This window comes from Haliaeetus leucocephalus, unplaced genomic scaffold (genome assembly GCF_000737465.1).
Source record: "Haliaeetus leucocephalus isolate CR32 unplaced genomic scaffold, Haliaeetus_leucocephalus-4.0 Scaffold577, whole genome shotgun sequence".
Classification (NCBI taxonomy): Eukaryota; Metazoa; Chordata; class Aves; order Accipitriformes; family Accipitridae; genus Haliaeetus; species Haliaeetus leucocephalus.
This window is the reverse complement of record NW_010973013.1, coordinates 2,457,510-2,482,980: the sequence shown is the minus strand read 5'-3', so window position 1 is coordinate 2,482,980 and position 25,471 is coordinate 2,457,510. Positions and strand designations below refer to the sequence as shown.

Genomic DNA, 25,471 nt, shown 5'->3' with positions numbered 1-25,471 from the left:
GGCGGCAGCATAGCCCAGTCTTCGTTCTGTTCTTCCCTTGAGGCACTGCACCCTTTCTTGAGTATGTCCTGTTGACAACAGAAAGTGTTCTGTGTGTGCGAAGGTGTCAGAGCTGAGCACTGACTGATGGCAGAGGGTGACATTTAGTATGGTGTTCTTCCTCCCTGGACGTTTTTAATTTCAGGAATCTGCTGAAGCTGTTTCTGCTCTAGATAAATGAATGCATAAGCATACTGGGGGAGGGATTAAAAAGTGCTAAAACCCACAGTTTTATCACAACTTGGTTACAACATTGCTATTTTCTTCTCACCTAGCTTAGGGATGTTTGAGATAAAGCATGCGAGGCATGTACCAATTCTGTAATCAAAACATTTGTGTTTTGTTAGCGGTGAAGAAATTTGGGTCTGAATGGCAGTGCCGTGTCTAGCCGATGGGCAGAGGGCATTTGTCTGCAGGAATGGAGTAAGTGCCTACACCTCTGGAGGGAGGTGCGAGGGTGTGCCGCTCACTTCTGTTGGAGTTTGTAGCTTGGAGGTCCTCTTGGGTCCTTCACCATTTCAGAGAAGGAACAGCTGTGGTTCCATGCCTTTGTTTTTTCCATCTGTTGCTAGCCAGGAATTTGTGAACATCCTTCTCGGATGTGGAACTTGCTGAGGTTATTCATGTCTTTGTCACCTCCCAGGCTGAAATACTGCAATCCATACTTGGAGCAAATGTTCATAAGCCTCCAGAGCATTTAGCTGGTATGTGGAAAGCAGTGGCATACTTCCTGAGTGGGTTTACACAGCATGGGCTTGATTTTTTTTTCAGATAGCTTTGAGCCCTTTAACTCCGTAATGAATTTGCTGAAAGCTGCAGGTGTGTTGTATCTTTGAAAATCAGGTCTTGGGAACACACTGAGCTCATGTCTGGTACTCTCCTCTGGCTACCTAACTTGTTCCAGATGCTGTTCTAGGCAATAGCAACTAATAGAGGAAAATGCTACTCTAGGCAACAGTAGAATAATGAAGAAAAAATGTTCCAACCCTTGGCCCAGAATTCATACGAATTACAGGAGAACGCTGTGTTCTGTGTAATCTTGTTTTTGCATCTTACCAACACAACAGATGTGAGCGGCAGGTTGGGTCTTCTGCCATGAGAAGACAAGCCTGCACCCACATCTTGGATGGGTAGGGGAAGCGGAGAGTGCTTATCCTCTTTGGTGGATGAAGGAAGAGGTTTCTAACAAGAAAACATGCTGTGTGTTTAGCATCCAGGCCAGCTGGACGAACTTTCCCAACTCCACGAGCTAGCAGTGGGAATACATGTGTCCCACTGCCATCAATAGTCAGGGATTCAGATCCCCCAGCAGCCCCAGTACCAGCATGGCTCTTTGGCAGGGTTAGCTTCTGCTGGCTCCGTGTGCGAAAAGGGCTCACTGCAGGATCGAGGGGAGCAAGGGGAACAGCCAGTGCAGGGCAGGAGACAGCAAGATCACTCCTTTCCGAGGTGGGTTACTATGGGATTGGTTTAGCTGTATCACCTGCATCCTAAGAATGAAAGTGGCTTAAAACCTCCTTTTGGAGAGAAAGATGTCTGCTATCATACCGAACAGGCTACATTTCTGTTTTGGTAGCATACTGAACAGTCACATTCCTATCTAGTCCTCTGTCCAGGACAGTTGTCTCAAGAATTAAGGTAGTGCAAGCACTGGATCAGAAGGCTCCGTATTCAAGGTAGCCCCAGGGGGCAGAGAGCAGTCCTGAGCTCAGATGTGTTTATTTGCCCGTGAGAACATGGGTCATTCCGCTGATGGTACAAAAGCATCTCAAATACGTGTCTGCCAGCTGTTCCTCCTGCTTCGAACAGTCACTTCGCCTGCATGTGAGTTCCCATGGCAGGGCATGGTGCCTGTTTCATGAAGTCCTTGCAAGCAATCTCTGTGCCTCGTACCTAGTGAGATCTCAAACAGAAAGAGATTTCTTGAAATCTCTACCTCAACAGCCAGGAAGACTGCTTGGCCATGCTGTGGAGGGATCAGGGGTAGCTTCAAGCATGGTATTACTGTTACATTACCAGTGGGGACATTCTTTAAACCTAGTTACTGAATCCACAAATGTAATCCATGTGCAACAGCCCTTGTCCCAAGGGGACAAGAAAAAAAGAAAAGCAAAGAGAAAAAAAAAAAAAGAGGGAAAAAGAAAAGGAATGCAGATATAGATATTGTATCCAGAGATGCATCTTGACTGGAAAGCTGATGTCTATAAAAGGCTTACAAGCAGTCTGCTAAAAGTAGTAAATGTTAGTAGCCCCATCTTGCAGAGAAACAAGGGGTTTTCCAAAGCAGTGATTTCCTGTGAAGTTTTCAGAATTTAAAAAGAGCAAAGAGCTGTTGATGAGGTACCTTTTTTCTTGTTATGAACCTAAAACTACATATGTTATGATGGACAAAATAGAGAATATCTAAAACAAATCCCCTCGTTGCTGTTCTTTTGCTCTGGATTACAGACTCAGGAGAAGAGCTGAGTTGGAGAGGCAGTCAATTTATTTTCTGTATTTCTCCAGCCCTGCTCCAATCCCTAGTGCTGATCAATTATAATAACAGCAGCAGCAGATTGCATGTCAGGACATCTTATGAAGTGAGAAATTAGGACTGTTGAAGACTACTCCACAGATGTGTGAACCCAGGAATGAAGTGAGAATTAGACTTAAATAATATGTATCGTGTTATGAACCGAGCCTGGCTTTGGGTTTGGTTTCTTATTTATTTTTTGATATTGTAACAAGGGGTAGAAAGTGGAACAGTACTTAACTTATTCACAGGAATTCTGAAGGTATGTCCCCAGCGTGATGGTTGTCTCGTTCTCTAGGTAGAAATATGGTATTTAAAGCAAAACCAATATTGATTCATTCCTCTAATAAGGAATAATGAAGAATATATATATGTGTCTGTTCACTGTGTATAGTGAAGACAGAAAATGGAATGCAGCTCTCAGTGGCATTTAAGAACACTGAATTTATGATGTGCTGCAGCTCCTTGTTTATTGTGCTTATTGAGTATTGTGTTTCACAATATATGGTGGTCTTGCATTTCTATCACTGTACCTTAATGTCTGATATGCCTCTGGTGCCAAAACATCATCCTGTGCATTATCCACAGGCTACACTGGATTTATGATTTCCTACTTCACCTTTGTAATCCAGAATGTTTTCTGTGTCTCGATAGATAAACGAGCACATCTTGCAGTAAAAATTTTATATGGGAATTCCTGGAGCAACCAGTACAAAAGCTGTAGCATGCTATACAATTAAGGATAAAACTTTGGCTTCACATTTATGTTGAACTGTGAAAGACTGAAATCCCTTTTCTTATCATAAAATATTTAAAATCAAGCATTTATTATGCCTAGATTTGATAAGGCTACTTACCAGCCTAGACATGTTTGCACACAGCAGTATCTTCTCATTTAAATTCAATCACAGTCACAAAACAAGCCTGGCTTAGACTAGCTGAAGATGTAAACTTCATTTTCATCTCATTAGGCCACCTGGAAGCAACAATCAGTGAGTAGTCCTGACGTCAATGGTCTCTCTACTTCATTAAAATGTTAATTTCATGGCTTTAATTCCCTTTGTAAAACGTGCTGCTGCAGGACACTATATGCAGATTTATTCTGAAGCAGACAAATCTGCATGCCATATTCCTTTTTTAGTGCCTTAGGTTCCGTTGGATTTTTATTTTTAGCCATTCCTATTTTTATAAACTGCTGTGAAAAGATGATCACCATAACAACCAAAAAGTAAATATTTTCTTAAAACAGCCCTTTGAGAATGTGTACTTAAGAATCAGGAATTCAGGGCATCATGCATTTAGTGGTATTTTGCTCTGCTGTTCCCTTTTTCAGTATTCAAAAATGAGACAGGTATCGTTACTGGCTAACATTTTCAGACAGTAGATCATGAAGGGAAAGCATCATGTGTAGTAAATCACAAGCAGCTACATAGATCAGCTGTAGCATCAACATTTTTAGTTGAGATCCTGCTGATACCAGGACAAAATGATGGACTTTTCATCAATTTTAGAATCCTTCCTTGATAATATGTACTTCCTCAGCATTTAGTCATCTTCATCGTGCTTTAGGGGATACATTTCTGGGTTTATAGCATACTTCAAAATTGTATGTCATGGATCGAGTTCAGCCATTGGTAGTAGAAGTATGTCTTCAGTACGGGAAAGCAAGAGAAGGTAGTTGTTCATCTAGTCTTTTCCCCTTTTACTGTATACAATTCTTTTTTAAGAGTCTGAGTACTACTGTATATTTTTCAGAGTGCTATATCAACTCTCAGTATGCCTACGCTATCTATAGATAGATGTGATGTATACTTCCATCGCAGATGGTAAAACCGAAGTGCAGGGTCTGGACTTCTCCGGACCCGTTGCTGATTGAGCTGCCCGGCTCAGGAGTACTGTGCTCAGCTGGGTGGCTCTGGTGACACTCTTGGCTCTGGGCTGGTGACAAGACTCAGCAATAGGTCTTCCCACTCAACCCTGGCAGCTACTGTCACTTTAGGCTCTGTACAAATCCCACGGAGCCACCACGGGCTGGTGGTACCAAGGCCTTTCTGTGCAGGACCCTGGATAATGTATGTACCCTGCATGATTTTAATGTGGCCGGAGGTGGCAAAGACCGTCAAGTCCAAATCCAGCAAATAAAGGAGGGGTTTCTTCCTAAGCACTGGACACATCCGAAGTTTTCTCTCTGGGAATCCCAGTGGGATCCTCCTACCCAGGAGGATGCTCCTGGTAAGTAACTAGGAACAGGTAGTTAATTTGGCCTCACGCCTGCCCTGGGATGGCCGGGAGAGCAGTGCAGATGCAGCTGTATCAGTCTACTACCGTGTACATCTCTGCTAGTTCTCTTAAAGGTGTGTACCTCAGGGAGCGAAATAGAAGTGTGCCCTGTAATTGTAACTGAGAAGTAGCCAGAAGAGCTTTAAAGATGTGAATACAGTAAAGTTAGACAGCCTTCCAGACCTCCATCAGGTTCCTGTTTCAGATTAGGTAAGATAATTTGCCAATGAGTCTAAAAACACGTTGGTACCTATTTTGTCACTCTTAGTGTCAAGGGAGAAGTTTTTCGGAAGTCAGTGAAGACAGATGGAGAGTAGCCAATTCATTTCCATCTTGGGGCTCTTGCCTACAACGTTATTTCATCACAGGCAGCACCATAACTCAATGTACCAGTCAATTTAAAATGCCAAAGTGTGCCAGAGTTTTACTCTATGGATAGAATTATTCATTCATGTCTGCAGTTGGTGAGAGTGGAGTGATACTATGACGACTTCTCAGATCACAGATTGATCTAGAAAAATATTCCATTTTGTAACCTCTGAGACATTAGTTGTTATTGCAGCAGCATATTTGCTCTTCTAGCACTGTGTTTTGATTTGACAGACAATATATCTTATAAACCAATCAAAGAATTTGTCACTTTAGTGTGCAGTCCACTTAAACATGAGTTACTACAGGTGTTTGAACAGAAGTTGTCAGTTTGCTGAATGAATTTTGTTGTCAGTCTTGACACTTGAAAAGCCATTTCTACGATTGAGTAACAGAGTTAAAGTTGCTGTCATCACTTAATGAACTTACAACTGTAGGTTGACATGGCTTTGGGAATAAAAATAAGAGATCTCACTTTTTGTTTTGCATTTCTTTTGCCTCGGTCACTAATTATGTGTAGTTCCAGAGATATTCATGCTATAATTGCTTATTGTTTGGTTAGTTTACTTGTTGTTAATGCTCTCAGAAGCAGGGCAGTTGGAAGAGTTGGTGGAAGTTAGTTTGTGTCACCATTGCTTAGGCAGAAAATATCCTGAGATGAGTGGTGGACTTTGGGTTTCAGCATTCATCATGCTTTCCATGTTTCAAAAAGTATAGCAAAGCTGTTGAAGTTCTCCTTTGCTTGTGTTTGCCCACAGAGAGAAAGGTTTTTACCAGAACTACCTCTGAAATCTAAACTGTCTTTGAACTCAGCCAAGCTACACTGGATTTTTTCATTGCCCCATCATTTATTTGTGAAAGACCAACTGGCAGTTCATCATTCTGCAGCTCTTGAAAAGTCTAACTTTAATGGTTCCTCAGATGAGAGATTATGCTGTTCAGGTAAACTTGAACTCTCTCACCACCTTTGTTGACCTGCCGTGTGAACTAGTGGCAACTTCTTTGTTCCCATTTGTAAGGACAGCCTTTTCCTTTCCCACTGGGATGGAAAATGGGAGACATCCAGTTGCTGCTGGCTGATGAAGATATTGTGCTGTAGCATGGCAAAGCCTTCCTGCGGGCAGTTCAGAGTTTCCCACCAGCCCTGGGCCAGGTCTTTTCCCTGACTCTCATTCCTCCAGAGTAGAGGTGTTGGTGCATTTACTGGGGGTCAGGAGGGCTCTTGTCCTTTCCCTCCTGGCTGAAGTTCTCCACGGTTGTTTGTGTCCATAGACCAAATATGAGTGAGAATAGCAGTCTTCACCTAAAGGCTGTGCAGATGGTGTCTAGCTTGTTCATGGCCATTGAGACAAAATGTTGAGACTAATGAGGCTGGATGTCGACTGTAGTAAACCATGTTACGTACAGAAGCACTCGAGGGAAAATACCAAGGCACTACCAAGGAACATGGAGTGTTCTGGGATGCGCTGCTGATGTGCATGTTTCCAGTCTCTGCTGTTCCTGTACACCTTGGGATCTGCCAGTGGAGGAAGCTGTGGAGTGAGGGCTACACGATGCCTTTTGTGCTTTCAGTGGTAAGCCTGGGGGGAGCAAGGAGCAGAGACGTTGTTCAGGCGGTCTTGAGGGAAAGTGTTTCTGAACTCAAATGTGTTCGATATAGCAAAGTATATTTATGGGAAACAAAAGGATTTTCTGCTATGACAAATAGTTTCTCCCCTTAATTAAGCATTGTCTTCTCAATGCACTGCGTGAAATTTAGGGGGCTTCATTTTTCCCAAGTTAAAATATTTAAGGAAAACAATTGTGTGCTGACAACAATGGACTTTTTAACTTGCAGGCCATTTGTTTCTGTAATTCCTATGAAATAAATTAAACTGTCTAAATTGATTTTATTCATTGTGGTTTAGTTATGTACATATTCATATTTGTGTCAAAAAGCAATGTTAAAAACATTGGTAATGACTACTCTCAGAGCTTTCTAGCATGCAGTGCCAATGGAGTTAAATGTTCCACCAGAGTTCAGAGATGGAAGTTTATAGCAGCTATTTTCAGGAAACCAGTTTTAGACTTCTGTTCAGGCGCCTGTACAACAACGATTTACAACACTTTCTCATCTGTGACTTCAGCTGCCAGCATGGGATTGCCTTCTCATCTGTATGAGAAACTAGCAGCCCACTGCAGCCCACGTCTTTAACATGAAGGTACAACGCATAGATTATGAGCCTAAACCTGGTGTTACTTGCCTTGAGCAGAGCGATGCATTTGGCTCAGTGTTGGGCCATTGTGTACTGGTATAAGTGATCTTTCTCAGCCTTGTTCTTGCAATACCGAGACCAGGTCTGAAGATGAACGCTGGCCTGTATCTGACTCTCTTGCTGTCCTTGAGGTAGGAATTCAGTTTTTACTTCTCAGGCTGGCAGACTGACAGCATCACACATGTGGAAGTACAAGATGGATGCCCAGAATTCAAGTTCCGTCTGAGCACAGGAATAACTGTTCAGGCACTCTCAGCGGTCTTTGCTCGTTTTCAGTCATTGGGTTGACCTCAGTATAATTTTTCTACGCATCCCTATGAACAGCAGTAGTTGGAACAAAACCATTAGCAAATAATTTTATTTCTAGAGACAGACCTTTTTGCTGCTGTTCATTTAAAATTACTGCAATTCCTCATTCATTAGCAAGGCCATGATGCTGTGTTTTCACAGATCTTATGGTATGTAGCATCCCTTTTGCTTTTCCATGGCACTGTCATGACAGCTTCTGTTGGTACAGCCATTCTCACATCACCAATTAAATGTTAACTGAGCTGGAGCTAAGGGCATTGATTAGCGGTTCCAGCAGCCACCGTCAGAGGAAGCTGATCTGCTCCTGGACCTCCCCGTGTCTGTTTTCTGCAGGGCACTGCAGGGTGGAGGAGCAGCTCCTTTCCATGCTTCGTTTTTCCTAGCACTATTACCAGTGAAGGGAAGAAATGCTGTTTGCATAGACACAGTACAAGTGCAGTGCCAGACAAACAGCGCATGTCCTTCACGTTGGCTTGCATGAATGAGAGGGGCAGCAGCTAGCCCATTTTACTGGGGGGGACCACCATCCCAGTGCCATCAGGATGCAATCAGGAGGATGTTTGGTCTTGCAATAAGAAAGGCTTGAGCAGCTTTTCGGTTTTTATTTAGGAAAAAAATAGGAGACACTCAGTTATGTGCCATGGATACCTGTAGGGCCATACCTTCTTAAAGAAGTGCATCCTGATGAAGAGCAATCAGTCGTACTCGCAGGCTGCAGGTAGGAAGGAAGGGCTGGAGGGGGTTGTGCTGGTTGATCTCCCTGTCTGCTCTTCTTCCATAGTGGCTGGGAGGGTGCATGTGTTACGTGAGGTTTCTCTGCATGAGGAGGATCTAAAGGCCGTCAAACCCTTCAACTTTATGGCTCTTTTCCACCAGAGGAGCTCCACCAAGTAGCTGCAGTAGGGTTTGGGTCTGATCCCATGTCATTAGGGAAGAAAGGAACTATATAATCATTATCCTTTTTAGAAATTTTAACCACAGCCTGTGGAGGGATGGCAGTACTTTATCTGACAAATATGTCACTGTCTTTCATCAGCTGATTATAATCATCTTGGAAGTTCCAGTGTGTCTGTTTTTCCCTCTTCTTTTTTACTATTGTGTTTTGTTTAACTTTCCCTAATGAGACCAGTGAAAAGCAATTGTTCTAAATAAATCATGTGCGCTACAAAGCAGTATATCACAATTAGGTTTCCATTATACTTTAATTAGGCATTCCATTATTAAATTGATGTCTTTGGCTTCTTCCAGGTCTCAGACTAATCCTGAAACAAATTCCTCTTTGTGGATAAATATTAGCCAGTCATAATTAAAGAGCATTCATTGGAGTTGAGGCTTTTCATTAAATCCCTTTCTGATTAAGATGGCTCCCCCAAGTACTGGGCTGATTAAATGTAATAAGATTTGTCCACTTGTGTGTATCATGGTCTGGTGGAAACTGTTTTAGCACCAGGGGATTGGGAACAATAAGTTCATATCTCAGTGTAGGCGGTCATGGGTCTAAATGCCTGTTATGCACAGTGCTGTATGCTCTTGTATCAAGGGGCTGTATAGTTTGTGTCGTTGGTCAACACAGGAAGAAAAACCATGGAAATTGAATTAGTAGTGTTAGAGTTGAATATCAAAGGGTTAAGTTACAGCTAGATGGTTACAGTAAAGGACAGAAGATTAAAGTATGTTAGAGGCTGTTTTGTTGACTATTTGATGACTAGGGCTTTGCTGCTTAATTGAAACCCGAGTGCTTTTCTGCCCCAAACTGATTTCACTTAGTGAGATGTATAGATGAGCTCGTTTCTATGTAAATATGCCTCAGCTGCAAATTCAGAGAATAAAACAGATGTTCCTGACAGAAGTTCTTCTAATGGCAGAGCATGAAATGTTTTCAGAGCAAAATCTTTGTCCTGGGTTTAAAACAAGGTGGAGCAAAAGCATGATGTGGCTTTAGCGTATGTGTCCATCAGAGAGAAGTTATAAGCCTCAAAATTTTCTGTGTGCTGAAATTATGCCTTCTTGTCAGGCTGCTGGTGCTGTTCTGCATTCCTCTTTCTTTGTACACAGAAATGAAAACAAACCACTGTGACCAAGAATGGCAATAGCACAAATCGGCGAGACATGAAATGTGAGAGATCGGCTCAGGACGTCTGCGGAAGCACTCCATCCAAATATTTGAGGTGGCTGCTAGCAGGTGTTTTTTCAACATCTAGTTCATACTCTATTTTTGGCATCGGGTACATTTTCGTCTAGTGTTTTGGTTTGGTATGGGCCGTATTTGTAATAGCGAATCTCTCAGAAGTTTGAGTGCATTTTCAGTTTCTTCTCATGTATCCCAAATATAATGGTACTGAGTATATCATCTAGCCCATCTTTCGTATTGTGAGGAATCCAAGTTGACCCCTAATTCCAGACTGCTCTTCCTCGGGCTGCTGAAGGCTGCACTAACCATGAGTGATGCCTGGGACAGTTCGAAGAGGGCAGGGTTGTAAAACAGTGTCAGGTCACTAAGCAGCTAAAGAGTACTCTCTAGCGGTTGACTTTGGGTAGTGATAAGACTAGATAGCAAAGTGCACTGAATTAACATAAGGTTACTCATCTGTAGCCATTAAAAAAAGGAAGAAAAATAGAGTAAGGTGAGGAAAGGAAGCTGAATGTGATGTCTGAATTATAGAAAAGAATGTGGCTGTAATGTACAAGAAGCCAAGAATAAAATCTCTTTTCTTTACTAGCCATTGTTTATTTACTTATTGCTACTGTTGCAAATACTGCGTTGGGTGGTGTTATGCTATTCATAGCACCTTCTTTCCGTTGGGATGAACTAAGGGCTGATGGCAAGTGAAAAGTCCGTGGCATTTCTGAGGAGATAGGATGCACTTTCATCTGTTGATTACTGAGCAAAAATTGCGATGACTACTTCCTTCTGAATATCTGTGGTGAATTATTTTTGTCTACTCCTCACAGTGTCTTACGCTAGCTTTGTAGTGACTTCATAAAAGACAAGACTCAAAAGAAGTTGCACAATCAGTCTGCAGATCGGCTGGGGTCTAATGTTCCTCTATCCAAGACGATTTGAAAATTATTAAAAACGATGAGAAAATGATGAGAAGATTCCTACCCTACATCCTGGCAAATCCTAGAACTATTGAAAAAAAAATAGATGTATTGGAAAAGAGTATAAGCAATGGTTGTGGAAGAATTAGGAGGACATAAGTAACATCTAATGGCATGAACAGGGAGATTGGGAAGGGTGACATCTTGAATGCTTGTATTTTAATTGAGGTGCTGAAAGCTAACGTATGCTTTTGTGCTACAACATGGCAGTTCATACATACTGCTGCTCCTTACATCTCTAAAACTGTAGCATTTTTGCAAAAATTCCAGGTTTTAAGCCACCTGCGTTGTTTACCTAGCAGTAACATCCTGTGATGATGAGCATCACTGGTATGGCAGTTGTGCATTTAAACTGTTCCACAGTGTTTTTGCTTTACTGTTAACTCAGTGAGGCCAGTCAGAAATGACAGTGGAAATTGCAGATGCAACAGCTGAATTCTGGCAGAACCGGATTACCTCGAATAGGAGTGTGTTTTCTGCTTTAGAGATCGATGTAATTCCATCTGCGTTGGAAAGAGATTGTTCATCCAGGCAGAGAGCAAACAAATGTAGAGGGGTGGATTACTTCTTTCTCAGATTCCCAGTGATTTCAAATGCCCAACGAGTAACAGAGGAATTAGGTGGATAGTCTGTTATATTAAAGATAAGAATAAGCTCTGTGTGTGTGATTTATTTTAAGGGTATTTGATGTCTTATTTTTGCTTAATTGTCGTGATACTTAGCTTTCCAGAAATACTTGGATGACTAGTTTAGTTTTCATTTTAAAAATAAAAATAAATCAGCCATTTCCTAATTTATGTACATTTGCCTGTCTAGCAAGACATCTTATCATGACAAGATAGGGTACATGTGATGCTTTTTAAAAGGATTTCACTGCAGTATAGTAAATTATCTTCATTTCAAGCATAATTGTGATTCTCATCTGAGTTTGTTGGCTGTTTGCCAGGAAATTCATGTTAGAGCTTAGTGGAATTGGAGAGTCGCATACCAGTGCGTCAGTGTCTGTCTGTTATATGAAATATCATTTTTCTATATGAAAAAGTAGTGGTGTACTATAAGCCTGGAAACAACATGTTTTCTCCTTCCTAACATGTAACATACCTATGAAAACCAAATTCCGTATGTGTATGTAGAGCAGATTTGTAGTATGAGAGGCCGGGAGAGAGCAAATACGCAGGCAGGGGAATAAACATGGCATTTTGGTCATATGGATTTCATCAATATAGTTTGGGAATGATAGAGTAAAGAGTGGTGAGTCAGTTATGCCTGGTCATCCCTAGTGACTGAAAATAACTTGTTATTCCAACCCTTTTATCCCTCCTCTCCCTCCTCTCCACATATTTTGTATTTTATTTATAGCTCAAACAGCTTTTACTTTGCAATTCGTTAAATAACCCTTCAGAGCTGGGGAGGGAAGACGAAAGGGCGACAGCCCCCCGGGCAGTCTGGGGGATAGAGCCACTGGGTCGGCACGTTCCCCATCGCGATAGCTGGGTCCCCTCTCGCTCCTGTGCACCCTTCCCTCATCTGCTCAGAGATTTCTCTTTTAAATGAGCAAACTCGGTTCCTGAAGTCATTAGTCGGTTTGTGTTGACGGCAGTACCCAGGAGCCACATGCGGTGTTCCAGACAAGCTGGCTGTGGCTTTGATAGCAGCTGGGTCAGAGGGCCCACGTCTGCGGGGGTGGCAAAGTAGAGTTGTATCCGTAAAACCTTAATGGAGGTTGTAAGCTGCTCTGAAACGCATGAAATCTTGCACCACAACCCATATTTGTATTTATCCCATAAAGTATAGCTGTGCTAACAATGCCTGCAGTAATTATGAGCTAAATCTTCTGTATTTTGCTTCAGCTCAACATGTGTCTAAGTATTTTTGTACAGTTTAATCCACGAACTAAGAATCAGTTTAGCACTTGATATATCTTAACTTGCAGACCAGGATAATATACTTCTTGATCTGCTCTTAGCTTTCCCACAGTAGTGACTTCTCATACCATAACTGAACTACACTGTGTCTTCCTTCTTGTATTAGCTCTGATTTGGTTTGGAGAAGAGGAAGAGAGCTGGCAGGTGTGTCTGCTGAAGAAAAGAGCATCCCTCGCATTCAAATAGAAAAGAGGGGAGATCTACTCCTGCTGCTGTAGTAACATTGGTTTATAGCCCTGCAGAGAATCGCTCAATCTGTAAGAAGCATTTAAGTCGACTAGATTTTATTGGCATTACAAGTTCAGTGTAGTGATGCTGATTAAAAAAAAAAAAGCGGGGGTGGAATCTGGGTAAATTATTGTTTGCTTAACTGCAGTGCTCCTTATTTTTTGGCTTATGCGGAGGGTGAGGGGAGAGGCATGTTAAAGCAACAAATGTGAAGCTGATTAGCAGAACACCAGCCTGGGGCGGGAGAATCTCAGGCTCTGTCACAGGTGAGAGTGGAAAAACTCACCCATAGCTTGTTTTTGTGCCCTGACTTAACTGGGGATTTACACCTTTCATGGATGGTGTGCCAGGCTGTATTCTCCTCACCTGGAAGAAATTTCCCAGAAACTGGGGAGCGGTACCTGCCAGCTCCCCTTGCCGTTTCATCTCAGTTTGCATCTCAGCCCTGTTGCATGTTGCTTCAAACCCTACCCAAGTGTTGCTGTGGCGTGCTCACTGTAGCTTGCTGGCTCCATTGCCTTCCAGGATGTGGCAAATGGCTCTATAATGCTTAATAAACAGGGCTAAATAGCAGCTAACAGCAGTGCTGTAGCTACAAGAAAGGATGTAGTCTTTGGAGGCATAAAAACAAAAAAACAAGTAGGAATGTTGGTACTAGATATCTGCCTATGGACTTAATGAGGCCATTTTGGAAAACTACCTGGTTCCAGTACCCACGCTTTGAAAAGTATGTTGAAATGTTAGAAGAGATTCGGAGAGCTACAAGAGGGATTTGAGCTTTTAAAAACACACTTTGTATTGAGATTTCGGAAGCTCAGTAGGTTTAGTTTGTTCAGGAGCAACTTAGGAGGTTGGCAGATCAGACCGAGACTTACATATATGAGCATAGACAGCTCTTTAATTTAGCCGAGTTGTATGGTCAGGAACTAAAAGTATAGAAATAATGTGTACACAGACACACATGCCCCCCTGATTAATTAGAGGAATTGCCTATCTCATGTTAAAAGCTTTAAGGCAATGCGGCATGTCTGTCTTAGAACATCCCATGGCAAAACCAAAAGCATTCTGCATAAGCTCCTGTGGCCTGTGTTATTCAGAAGATCAGATTAGACGATGACAACATTCCTGTCTGATCTTAAAATAATGAAATGAGGTATTTACAGAGATTTCAAAGTCAAAGCAGATTCCTGCCTCCCTACCCCCTCAACAACTTCAGTTAGTGGTATTGTTTTATACCTTAATGAGATGTGGCATCAGGCTGCAAAGCTTTGTGATTTAAATGTATTTAACAAAACAATTAAGCACACGTAATGATTGCCAATAGCAATGAGGATGTCTTTATATCTCTTGATCTTTGTACCAGCCGGGCTGGAGGTACCTGGTGGGGGATGCCAGTAGTCCTCTCTACTGCTGTATGCAGCACCCAGAGCACATTTCCTTCCTTCTGGGGAGCAGAAAGCAGCCAGGGCTGTCCCTTCCCCAGGCTCCCACCCTCAAGGACAAAAGGTGCAGTTTTCTTAACTCCTTCGTGTCAGCAGATGGAAGGTCTTCCTCTCTCCTTCTATCACAACAGGTGGAAAATCGGATAGCTACAGAAAGAATTGGTATGCAGGATCACTCTTCTCTGTTAATCAAGGCCAGCATTATCATTCTGTCTTTTTTGTTTGCTTATTTGATTGCTACACTTACCCAAAAAAGATTTCCAATAACTACTGAGTTAAAAGTGATTTAGATTAACCCTGGCTGACACCGCTGCTTTAAAGAGGGCTGCCTGAAGTTTTAAATCTTCACGAGGATGATACTTCCCAGGAGGGGCTGTAAATCCTTGAAGCTGCTCCCTCCTGATACTGTGTTCTCAAAGAAAAATGACTCGAATCTCAGGAGCCAAGGCAGTAATATTTCTCAGTAAGCAGTTTTAGATGGCTTTTGTTTTAATGTCCAAAAATGTATCTTTGTTTCAGAGCTAACGTACAATACTCAGATGTTGGGAAACATAACTAGTTTTGTTTTACTTGTTTCTATCTTTGTTTTGATTATGTTGCTGATCAGTTTATTTACAGAAATGCCAAGCCTCCTTCTGTTGGGTTTCCTAAGGAAATGTATATAGGGTTGAAGGATATTAAGGGGTGGGTGGGAAAGCTATAGCCAGTGTTCTATGGAAGCATGGAAATGTATGAAGCATCTAGAGCTGTGTGGTGAAGGGACAGGTATGCTGCTTTGCAGGAGGAAGCGGTTATAGTTACATTGTGCTTGGAGGTGGAATGGGCAAGGGCCTCACATATTGGTCCCAATTTTCACAGAACAGCTTATTTTAAGGTGATCATGAATATTTTGTTGTGAGAGCATCTCAGTATACATCTCCCGTTCTGGCTCAGCAACTCATTGGCGTGCTGTTCTGTGATGTACTGTGGTTAAGAATAGCATCTTCTCTGCTGGATCAATGCAGGGGAAGAGACTTTATAATCCTTGCATGATTTAAAGTAATGTCAATGATAACTGAAGTAGGACAAATTGCGGCTGCTGAGATCCTTGCTAGGGATGGAAATGGGTAATAGCCACCACTGTTGATGGTAAGGAGACTCAGCTGCCTGTTCTCTTTCCAGGCTGCTGAAGAGTCTGAGCAGTTCATTGCATGGATTTGCCTGGGGCCTATCGTCATTTTTGGCTCACTGATGGTCATTTTGGCTTTAAGAGCTTCTGTTCTGAATCATCATTTTGACCCTAAAGTCACTGCTTCTATAGATCCTTTTGTCTCACGGTGAGCTTGCTCAGCATTGCCCAGTCCTGGGTACGGGCAAGAAAGTGCCCTTGTCATTGACGTGAATCATAACTGAGGAACGAGCAGTGCATGAGCTCCCAAGCAATGCTGATAGCAGAGGGGATGGGTCCATCCAACCAGCCCACTTATTTGGGACTGTGCTGTGGAGCTGAGCATCACTTCTGGCAGTTTTCAGCAATTGCAGCTGCCTTGCAATATTCTCTTTGCAAATGTGTTTGAAAGAAGCTGAAAATAGTTTAATCCTGCCTTTTACATTCAGGCTGGTTTTTTTCCCCCTAGAATTAAAATACTGTGCTGACATGGTATTACTGAACACACAATTAAAAGTAACTTTCAGTTTACCTGTGACATCTTTACTTTGAACCTAATAAGATGGTCTTGGTTGTAAGGTTTTTATAGTAGATGTTGAGATAAAAGGTTTGTCTGCACACATGCAAAGGAGCACAGAGGCACAAGGGCAGGCAGGGAAAACCCCAAAACCCAGATGGAGAAACAGAGCGCTTACCCTGGCTCCTCCGAGGGCTGTCACAGGGGAGCCATTAGCCTGTGGGCCAGGCATGACACCCATCACAGTGAGTCAACGGGAGAGGCTCCTGTCCATCGCCTTACAGACTGAGGGGCGTTACTGCTTGCAGGGCTCTGGGACTCGTTACAGGATGCCCAAGAGGAGCATTTGGGGATTGTACAAGATTTACTACGGGATATTTAGGGGAGGAACCAAAAGTGGGGAAAGGGGTGGTTCAAGGTGGTTTGGGAAGAACAAGTTTGGGAAAATGGAGGAATTAAGGGGTAAAAGGGGCTGGTCCCATGTAAATGGGGCTGGTCAGTACACTTGTCTTGTGCCTGATCAGCCCAGTCTGTCCCATCTTCTCATTAAACCCCATTTCTAATTTTTCCTGGGTGAGGGGACTCTGTAGGTATGCGCATGGAGGTCCAAGTGCCAGCAACTGGAGGGACCAGGGTCCGTGTCTGTCGTGTGGGTGCATATGTCAGCGTGTGATCACTAGTGACTATCTAGCAGGACTAGCAGGCGAGTAGGGTAAGAGGCTTGGGAGCCAAGTATCAAAGTGGCCATAAGTCTTGGTCAGATACTGGAGAGGTCACAGTTTGGCTACTGGAGGGACTGCAAGGTCCAAGCCAGCAGCTGAGGAAACTGTGGGGTCTGGGCTCAACCGAGACCAGTTTGTATGTTTGTTTGTCTCTGCACGAGGCAGCTGGAGAAGAGAGGATCTGAAGACTAGCTACTGGGTGGCCCTGAGTGTCTATGCAGGGATCGACAGTGCGTGCAAGGGGTCTGTACCAGCCACTGGAGAGGGGCTGTGGCCGCAGGGGCTCGTGTGTCCATGTGCCAGCACCTGGGAGGACCAAGGACGCTGGGCCAGTTGCTGGAGGGATGCGTAGCCTGTATATAATTCCCACTGACAGACCTTTATCGATTAACCAGAGCAGGGGAACACACTGAGGCCATTTTATTTGCTTGAGTGCTGTGTTTTCTGTCCATGTTGATCCATGACTGTCTGTCTGTCTGTGCCTGTGCATTGTACGCCTGTATTTCTGTGTGTGTGTATTGGGAATACGTGCTCGGACTTGCTCCTAGCTGGGGCAGGGAGTTGCAGCAACCTCACCTCTACTGGGCTACCTGATGCTGCAACTGCTAAAGTAGAATAAAAATTCTGATGGAACAGCTGGTATAGTGGAAGAAAATGTCCTTGGTTTTCCTTTGAAATGTTTTTTAAAAGAAGGCATCTTTCTCTAATATTGTTATTTTGGTCATGAGCCTGGCAAGTTCTTCCTCTGCCACCTCTGAGCGCAATGCTCAAAGCAACCAGCTGTGCATTGTAATCGCTTGAAGTAATGTCGTGTATCAACAGAGCCTGAAATATAAACAACTTTGACTGGAGCGCAGAAAGTTTAAAAAGAAAAAGAATAGTGCTTTTGAGGCATTTTGTCATCCTGAAATGGAGACCGCCACATGGATTAATCATCATCTGCATGTTATGCAGTTTATAGCCGCTTAACAACAATTGCAAATAAACTTTATCTTCACTCCTGAGCACTGTAGTAAGCTTTCCTTTTCTGAGGTGCTTTTGTAAAGCACAGGACAGAATATTGCTCATGGGTATGAAGGATATATAGTTCTACTACTGCAGGAAGAAAGTCATGAGACTGTAAAGCTACTGAAACTGGTGTCTCTTTGTCCTGAAGAGCTGGGCTACCCACCTGACATTTTAGCCTTAATGGCAGTTTCTTAGCTTAATTAGAGTTCAGATGCAAACCAGCAAACTTTATATGATTTTTCTCTGTCCTTCATTCCTTCTCCCACTGGGATGTGGATACATGCAGGATAAAGAAGATCCCTCAGATGTCACTAAAAACATTGCAAAAAGTGGTTTGTCCACTGACAGCTTCTCTGAGCTATGAACAAATATGCTTGCCTACTTCGTTTTTGACCCATTAGAGAAGTAGAATGATGTGGCTTCCCTCAGGGTAATTTCTTCTTAAATGTGCAGAAGCAGTTTTTTTAAGCAGATCTTTAAGTTCAGGTGGATAAAGATCTTTAAAATCAGTGACTGCCCTGCATCTTTACTTAGGAACACTTTCGTTTGCTGGTTGACTGGCACCTTGCTTTTGTCTGAAACATGTGCTGTTAGGTATCTCCAGACTGCAGAGAGAATGAGCTTAACTTCAGAGGGGAACAGAGACAATAAAGATGCTCTAGCCACGGATGCAGGTTCAAAACTGCGTGATTAAACCTAGCCTAAGGGAATTTTGTCCCTGCTCAAGAATGGTCTACCTTCATCTGCTGCAGTAACTTTTCTTCTTTTTAGCAGATTTGCTTGTAGCATGTCTGGCAGTGATGCATTGACCCTGTCCATATTAAAAGCTGTCGTTGATAAATCAGCAGAGAATATGCAGAACCTTTTTGTTCAAGTGTGCAGTGTGGATCCACTTTACTGCACGTAATACTAGCAGGGTATGCTTCTTTCAACAACTGTAGAAAACTGATGGGAGCTGGTCTTTTCCACATACTTGCCTTGCCAGGCAACGAAAGCTTTGGGCTGCCATTTGTGTGGAGTTTTTAAATATGTATGACCCAAACAAGGGGACTCTTGAGAAAGGCTCTAATCCTCTTGCATGTGAAACCTGGTATTCTGGTCTTCTCTCTTTCTGATGTTTCTGTGCTTTCAGATATGCTAAATCTACCTTTGAAGTTTCACTACTTCTTGTTTAAAATATACTTTAACAGGTGAAGCTTGCAGCTGGGAATTAGGAGATACTGGTTCAAGGTGGACACACTGAGCAGACACGTAATCATCCTTTGCCTTGGTGTCCCTGTTTGTAATGCAGAAAGAGTAATGTGTGCACCCTCCTGTATGCAGCTCTTTGAGCTTTGTTCTGAGTAACTAATTTAGAAGCTGTAATGTAGTGTAGATCTTCTACAGTCTGGCGTGAAGCCCTGCTGGAAGTTCTCTGTCTGGGGGTGCTACAAATCCATAGGTAAGGAGTAGAGGCTTCCCTGTTTCTGAACAGGAATTTGTGGGCAGAAATCTGTCTGCATGCTGAAGAGATCAGACCAGCTGCATGTGTGCAGGGAGTCCTGCCCAGTCCTGTCAGTCCCACTTGCACAGAGTCAGAAAATCTGTGTCTTAAGCAAATCTGATGATTTATCGCCGGTGGTCTGTATGCCAGTGATCCTTATGTGTAAAGCCTTGATTTTTCGAGAACATCTGCATGTAATGGCAGACTGACTGTTTAGCTGCAAAGACACAAATGACTGCAAGATGGGTCAGAAACTCATGTAGCCCCAAACTCTTTACATAGAAAGCTTTTTTCATACAAGGACCCCAGGAAGGCTGAACTTTTCTGGCCTCCCTCTTGAGGTAAAGCCTGTAGGTTTTATGTGCCACTAGGACCTGGAGAGCTATGGAGGATCAGGAGGAAGACAGATTGTAAGAGATGGATCTCTCTTAGACATATATGTAGCAGCCCTTCCCCTGGTTAGGCTGGGAACTAGGGGATGTCTGTCCTGTAGGCTGACTGTAATTCTTTCTGATGGCAGAAATATTTGGAGTAGTGGGAGGAAAAATGCAAGCTGCTCTCAAAATGCTTTGTGCTAAGGTGCAGCAGGCTGGCCATCATTTCCCTTTGTAAGGGCTGGGTTTCTGAGACACATTCAATTTTGGCATCTCCTGCAACATGATCTGTAAGGTTTTACCTGTGCAGAATACAGTGATTCTCTGCTTAGGATGTGACCCCGTAGCTAGACAAAAGCTGGAGTATTGAGTTTTGCTCTCATAGACCTCCTAGGAGCCATATATAGCTCTTTAAAAGTCCAAGTAACCTGCCACAAAACTGTCCAAGAGAGATCATTACAAGACAGCACAGTTATAAAATACTCTTCAAAGGCTGAATAGGGTTTTTCCCCCTCTTGTGATATTTGGAGTTGCACTTTAGATACATCCTTTTGAACATAGCCTTTTAAAGTAACTTTCTATTCTGTCCTTGTCATTTTTAGGGCTGTAAAGGAAAGCCAAAAATGCCAGGGAAGGGGAGCAAATGAAAGGAGGGAGCAGGGCTAAAGAGTAGGTTTTGATCATGTTTGCAAGAAGTGACATCATCTGTGAGAGCAAAAGTCTTCAATTGCTGCAACTGGAGACAGCTTTTAGTCTCCAATTCTATTTTGCCCCGAGCCAGCCAGCCAAATAAAAACAGTGGGATAAATCACTGCTGGCAGAACTTAACAGTTACGCAACATCCAGTGCACCATGCGCCTATTTTTAGATCAGTTTTACACTAGCAGAATTTACTTTATGAAATCTAAAAAGAATGTCTGGTCAGAGGCTGGGGTATAAAGAGGGTATTTTAAAAGTGCAAAAACATTTAGTACAAAGATGCGTTAGCAAACCCCACTTTGGCAATACTGATATCCTTTCAAGAGCGTTGGCTCGATCGAGCATGGTAATGAAAAGTAGAGGGGGTTTTCATCAGTATTCCCTTGAATTTCTAATCTGCAATTGCTTTTTAAGTGGCTAGCTATACTCACTTTACCCAAATAGCTAACCGTACGTGGTTTACTTAAAGCTAGGCTTCCTACCATTTATGCTGTACTTTTTCTTTACCAGCTCTGGAATGCAGTAAGCAGCAGCTCTCCTCCTTACAGTACTGGCTGGTCGGATTTAAAGAAATTGTGTTAACTGGAGTGCTCTGGAAAGCTGGCTGAGCTACAGAGATACTACTCATCCTTTGTGAGATACCAGAGATTTAATGAGCTCCTGGTATTTAGCTGGTGTATGTTTCACATGTGTCTTCTCAATCTTCAGTGAATTAGGATTGTGTATGCTGCTTGCTCCAGATCAAACTGAATCTTTTTCAGTGTTGACGGGAACATACACGAGGGTGTATTTCGTTAGTTAAAAGCAATTTTGGCTTGCAGCACAGGTACGAATAACTGAAGATTAGTCTCACATACTGTGCTCTTTATTCAAGACCAAATGTGCATTTTCTCTTTTTTAAATTTGACTTTATCCTCTTACTCACTGTTATAATTCTGCGTTAGTTTGTACTGTGTATAATTTTGTTCCCAAAGTTTTTTGCTCGGATTCAGAACAGATAATGATTGAGAGAAGTTTGACCTTTCAGCCTTTAATGATTGTAGCAGATAAAACATACTCTGCATAGCTATCCCATAGTATCTTTGGGATTTCTGCCACAATTTGGACAGTTTTCAGTCACGCCTTGAAGTGAATTAGTGTTCTGACCATTGCATGATCTGTATTGATCTTTCTTCCGCCAAACCTTTCTTCTAGGTGACAATCTCGATGCTATCCATGACATAACTGTGGCATACCCCCAAAACATTCCTCAAACAGAGAAGCACCTTTTGAATGGAAACTTCCCAAAGGAGATCCACTTCCACGTCCAGAGATATCCCATAGAGACAGTGCCCTCTTCCAAGGAGGAGCTGCAGCTTTGGTGCCGGAAGCGTTGGGAAGAGAAAGAGGAGAGACTCCGACACTTCTATGAAGATGGAAAATGCTTCAGTGCAACAGGGCAAAGCATTATTCCACCGTGTAAATCTGAGCTCAGGGTCCTCACGGTTAAGTGCATCTCGCTCCTGTATTGGACGGTGTTCCCACTGGGTATGCTTGTGCTGCTGTACCTGTACAGCTTTGCACGATGGTATTTTGCAGCCATGATCATCTTTTTTGTTGTGCAGCAAAAGATATTTGGTGGCCTGGAGCTAATTGAACTCGCTTGTCATCAATATTTTAGAAAGCAACAGAAATTGCACAACACGAAAATAAAAAACAATTAGTTCTGGGGTAGAGAAAGACGTAAAAATAGGTGGGTTTCAGATGTCCTGCAAATTTTATGCACAGGGAAGAATTTTTGCATGAGAATTGTCTTTTACTATTGCCATTGTTAGACATTTGCACTTGATTCTGTGAAGAGAAAGAAAAATGTTAGTTATTGGTATACGTGAAAATGATAGTTTTTATCTCTGAATGTAATTTCAACATTGCTCTTGCAAGCAGCTGGCAACTGCATTCTGCTGTAATTAAGAAACAAATTGCTGGATTATTGAACAATCATAAGGACGTTAATAAATGTGACATGCACTGAACTTTCATGTAGAAACCCAAACTGTCCAGCTAAGAGACAGATGTATGATTTCTGTATAATCACATTGTTGTAAAGTAAGCACCAGATTTGGAAAGCTGGTAAGTTTAACAATGTTTTGATGGTAGGTGGAAGTTGGAGAAGAAGTTGTTCTGTTTCTTTTTTCTATTTCAAATGTTCAAACTTATTTTAAAATAATATTTTCCTATAAGCTTTTCCAAACACTACTGAACCTACCACTATTGAACCATTCTGGCGTGGTCACTCAGAAGGATTTCTAAGCATTGCAGTCTTGTGCTGTAGTACAGAAAACAGTGCTGGCTCTGCCTCCATTTAAGTCTTAACTGATTATTTAATAGACCTATGCAGCTAAGTTTTGATTTCTCACTGTTTCATACTGTTATTTGGTCTCCCTGTTAGCTGTGAGAGTCTTGTTCCTACTGTAGTATACAGAGCTGCGGGATAGGGGAGCTGGTTTTTTGTTGTTTTATTCATGTTTTTTCCTCACAGAGGTAAAAATAAGTGTCTCTGAGTAGCTGGCAAATGTTTTTCAACAAGGTCTCCTTGTAGACATTATTTGATTGAAAACATTTTATTTATTTTTCAGAGTAGGGAAGATTTTTTTTTTTTTTTAAAGCATTTATTTTGGTTTTCACATTGCTTCCTTAGGCATTTCAAGTGTCCATCTACATAATCAGGAAGACTGCTTGTTCCATGTGTGTCAGCCAGACATGCTGAAATGCATCTGATGCAATGGTTGTCTCCTTATAGGTACAAGAGATGGGTTTCGGACTTATCACAGCACAGGGAAATTGAGCTACATCTTCCCTTTGCATCTCTTTGATTGCCTGATGACATCATTGTTTTTCCAACCTCCTTCGTGATTTTTTTGGGGGTTCTTTTGGGGCTCCCACTATAACACTTTCCCTTATTTTCATGACTTTCAGAAAATATGAAGGCTTAAACTCAGACAAGGCACTTTCAAGTGTATTCTTTGTTGTGTGTAATAAAAGTAATGTTCATGTTCGCATAGTAAAAGACATGAACATTGCCGGCTCTTAAGAGACACTTCATGTTAGGTTTGTTTTTCAGCCTCAAAAATGTTAGACCGCTTTATCAACTGTATTGCTGCAAAACCTTCCTGACTTACTAAATATTTGTTGTTTATTGCATGAAGGCTTGTTTGAGCTAAACCGAGATGGCCTGGCTCCATATGTTGAGTGGCATTGCCATGAAATGTGAAAGTACAGAGTGCAAAATGTATCTTGTACTATGCTGAATATCTCAAGTATTGGGTCGGCATGGTAGACACATCTGTCTTCTTCTAAATTACAACACTAAACATGCTGTCTGTATCAAAGGCCATTTTTTGAACTAATCACCAGCCTCTATTCAGCTGTCCCTTGCAAGGTGACAAGTATTTTTTAATCTTTGCTTATAATAACTAATTGTTTATTATGCGGAAAGTACTTGAAGCCATCTGTTTTACTCTAATTTTTTTAATCCCTTTTTTCTTAAAAATAAATAAAACTAGGTTTATATTTAGGGTTACGTTTCTTAATGATTTTTTCATATTTATATTTGAGTACCTGACGACTGACAACTGGTGTTTCATTGTCACAAGTGGAAGGAGGTCCTTTCTGCACTATGAGGACTTTTTAAAACTTAATTCCGTGACATCAAAGGCGTGGTTGCAGCTTAACATCTACATAGCCTGGTTTTAGTTCGCCTAATACTCTGCTTTGGTGCAGTTCCCTGCACATCCAGGTAACTCGCTGCCAGGGAAAACCTAAAAACCTCATTTATGGTTAATGCAGAGGAGACCTAAAAGGCTTCTTCTAGTCTGTCCTGAGCCATGGCTGTGCATTCATACCAGGAGTAACCATGGCCAGCCTACTCCAATAGCCTTAACATAGTCTTCAGGAATGACTTCAGAGGACCGGTTATATATGTTGGTGACGTAAATACCAGCTACGCTTTTCTCAGTCGTTCAGAGAGCTTTGTGGTGTCATCAAATGTATCAATCAGAAACATCCGTGTGAGTCTTGGTCATGGAGCGGTGAAAGATTTACGTCTGTGTGTGATTAGAGTTGGGCTCTGAAAATGAAATCAAATGCAATCCATCATTGACCCTTACAAGGGGTTTTCTCCCAGCTGGAGCCAAACACGTAACCTACTGTAATGTGGTAAACATCCTGCAAATCTGTAATTCATCCCTCTCTCTCATGTATTCAGATCAAAGAGAAAGAATAATCTTCTTGTCAGCTGCTAATGTCACGTTTGCAGTGCCTGGCTCCATGATGCAGGGCAGCACGTGGTAAGTGAAGAATCCTCCTCTCCCAGGGAGGTGTGTTGGCTTTGTGACTGATGTAAATTTTCAGATTATGTGCATCATTTTCCAGCTCAATTAGAAATGCAAGACGGGGAGAAAAAATTGAATAAAAAGAAAAAGGGTTGTGGATATAGAAGCTTCTTTGTTTAAAAAGTGGTTAAGGAACTGGGGGAAGATCTTTCTATGAATGCTTTTTTTTCCTCTTTGGTCAAAATGTAGCTTTTTACTCAAAAGGTTCTAATATACAGGCTTTTTTGAGACCGTTTTGTTCTTACCGTGTTTCCCTATTCAGAGTAGACTGAGGTGGCACTTAAGGACATGGTTTAGTGGTGGACTTGGCAGTTTTAGGTTTACGGTTGGACTTGATCTTAAAGGTCTTTTCCAACCAAAATGATTCTATGATTCTATGCTGGGTAAATCACTTTGAAATGTTGTCAGTGCTGTTAGGTTAAAGGTGCTAGTACTCCAGGAGTCACACACCCCCTCTTTCATGGAACACATATTGGCACCGAGACTCGTCTCGCTCATTAGCACATTTGTCATGGCTCACCTTCTCTTGTAGTCCCAGCAGCCGCAGTAGACAGAGCAGCGACTACTCTGTCCGTGGGACCTACAGGTCTTGCTAGGTCTTGCTTATGTTATTTGAGATTAATGATGTGCTTTAAGGATATTGCTTTCATTTGCTCAATCAAATGTTTCCTCATCAACATCAGGGGTTTC

General features: G+C 42.2%; 1 protein-coding gene across 2 annotated transcripts in view; it reads left to right on the top strand.

The window, feature by feature from the left end:
* LCLAT1 (lysocardiolipin acyltransferase 1) overlaps positions 1-23,808 on the top strand; it is a 118,605-nt gene extending 94,797 nt beyond the window's left edge. For both annotated transcript variants that reach the window (XM_010577751.1, XM_010577752.1), the window contains exon 6: positions 21,606-23,808. In XM_010577751.1, the coding sequence (XP_010576053.1) occupies positions 21,606-22,114 (509 nt within the window). In that variant the 3' untranslated portion in view covers positions 22,115-23,808. The remainder of the gene's footprint in view (positions 1-21,605) is intronic.
* Positions 23,809-25,471: the final 1,663 nt, after the last annotated feature.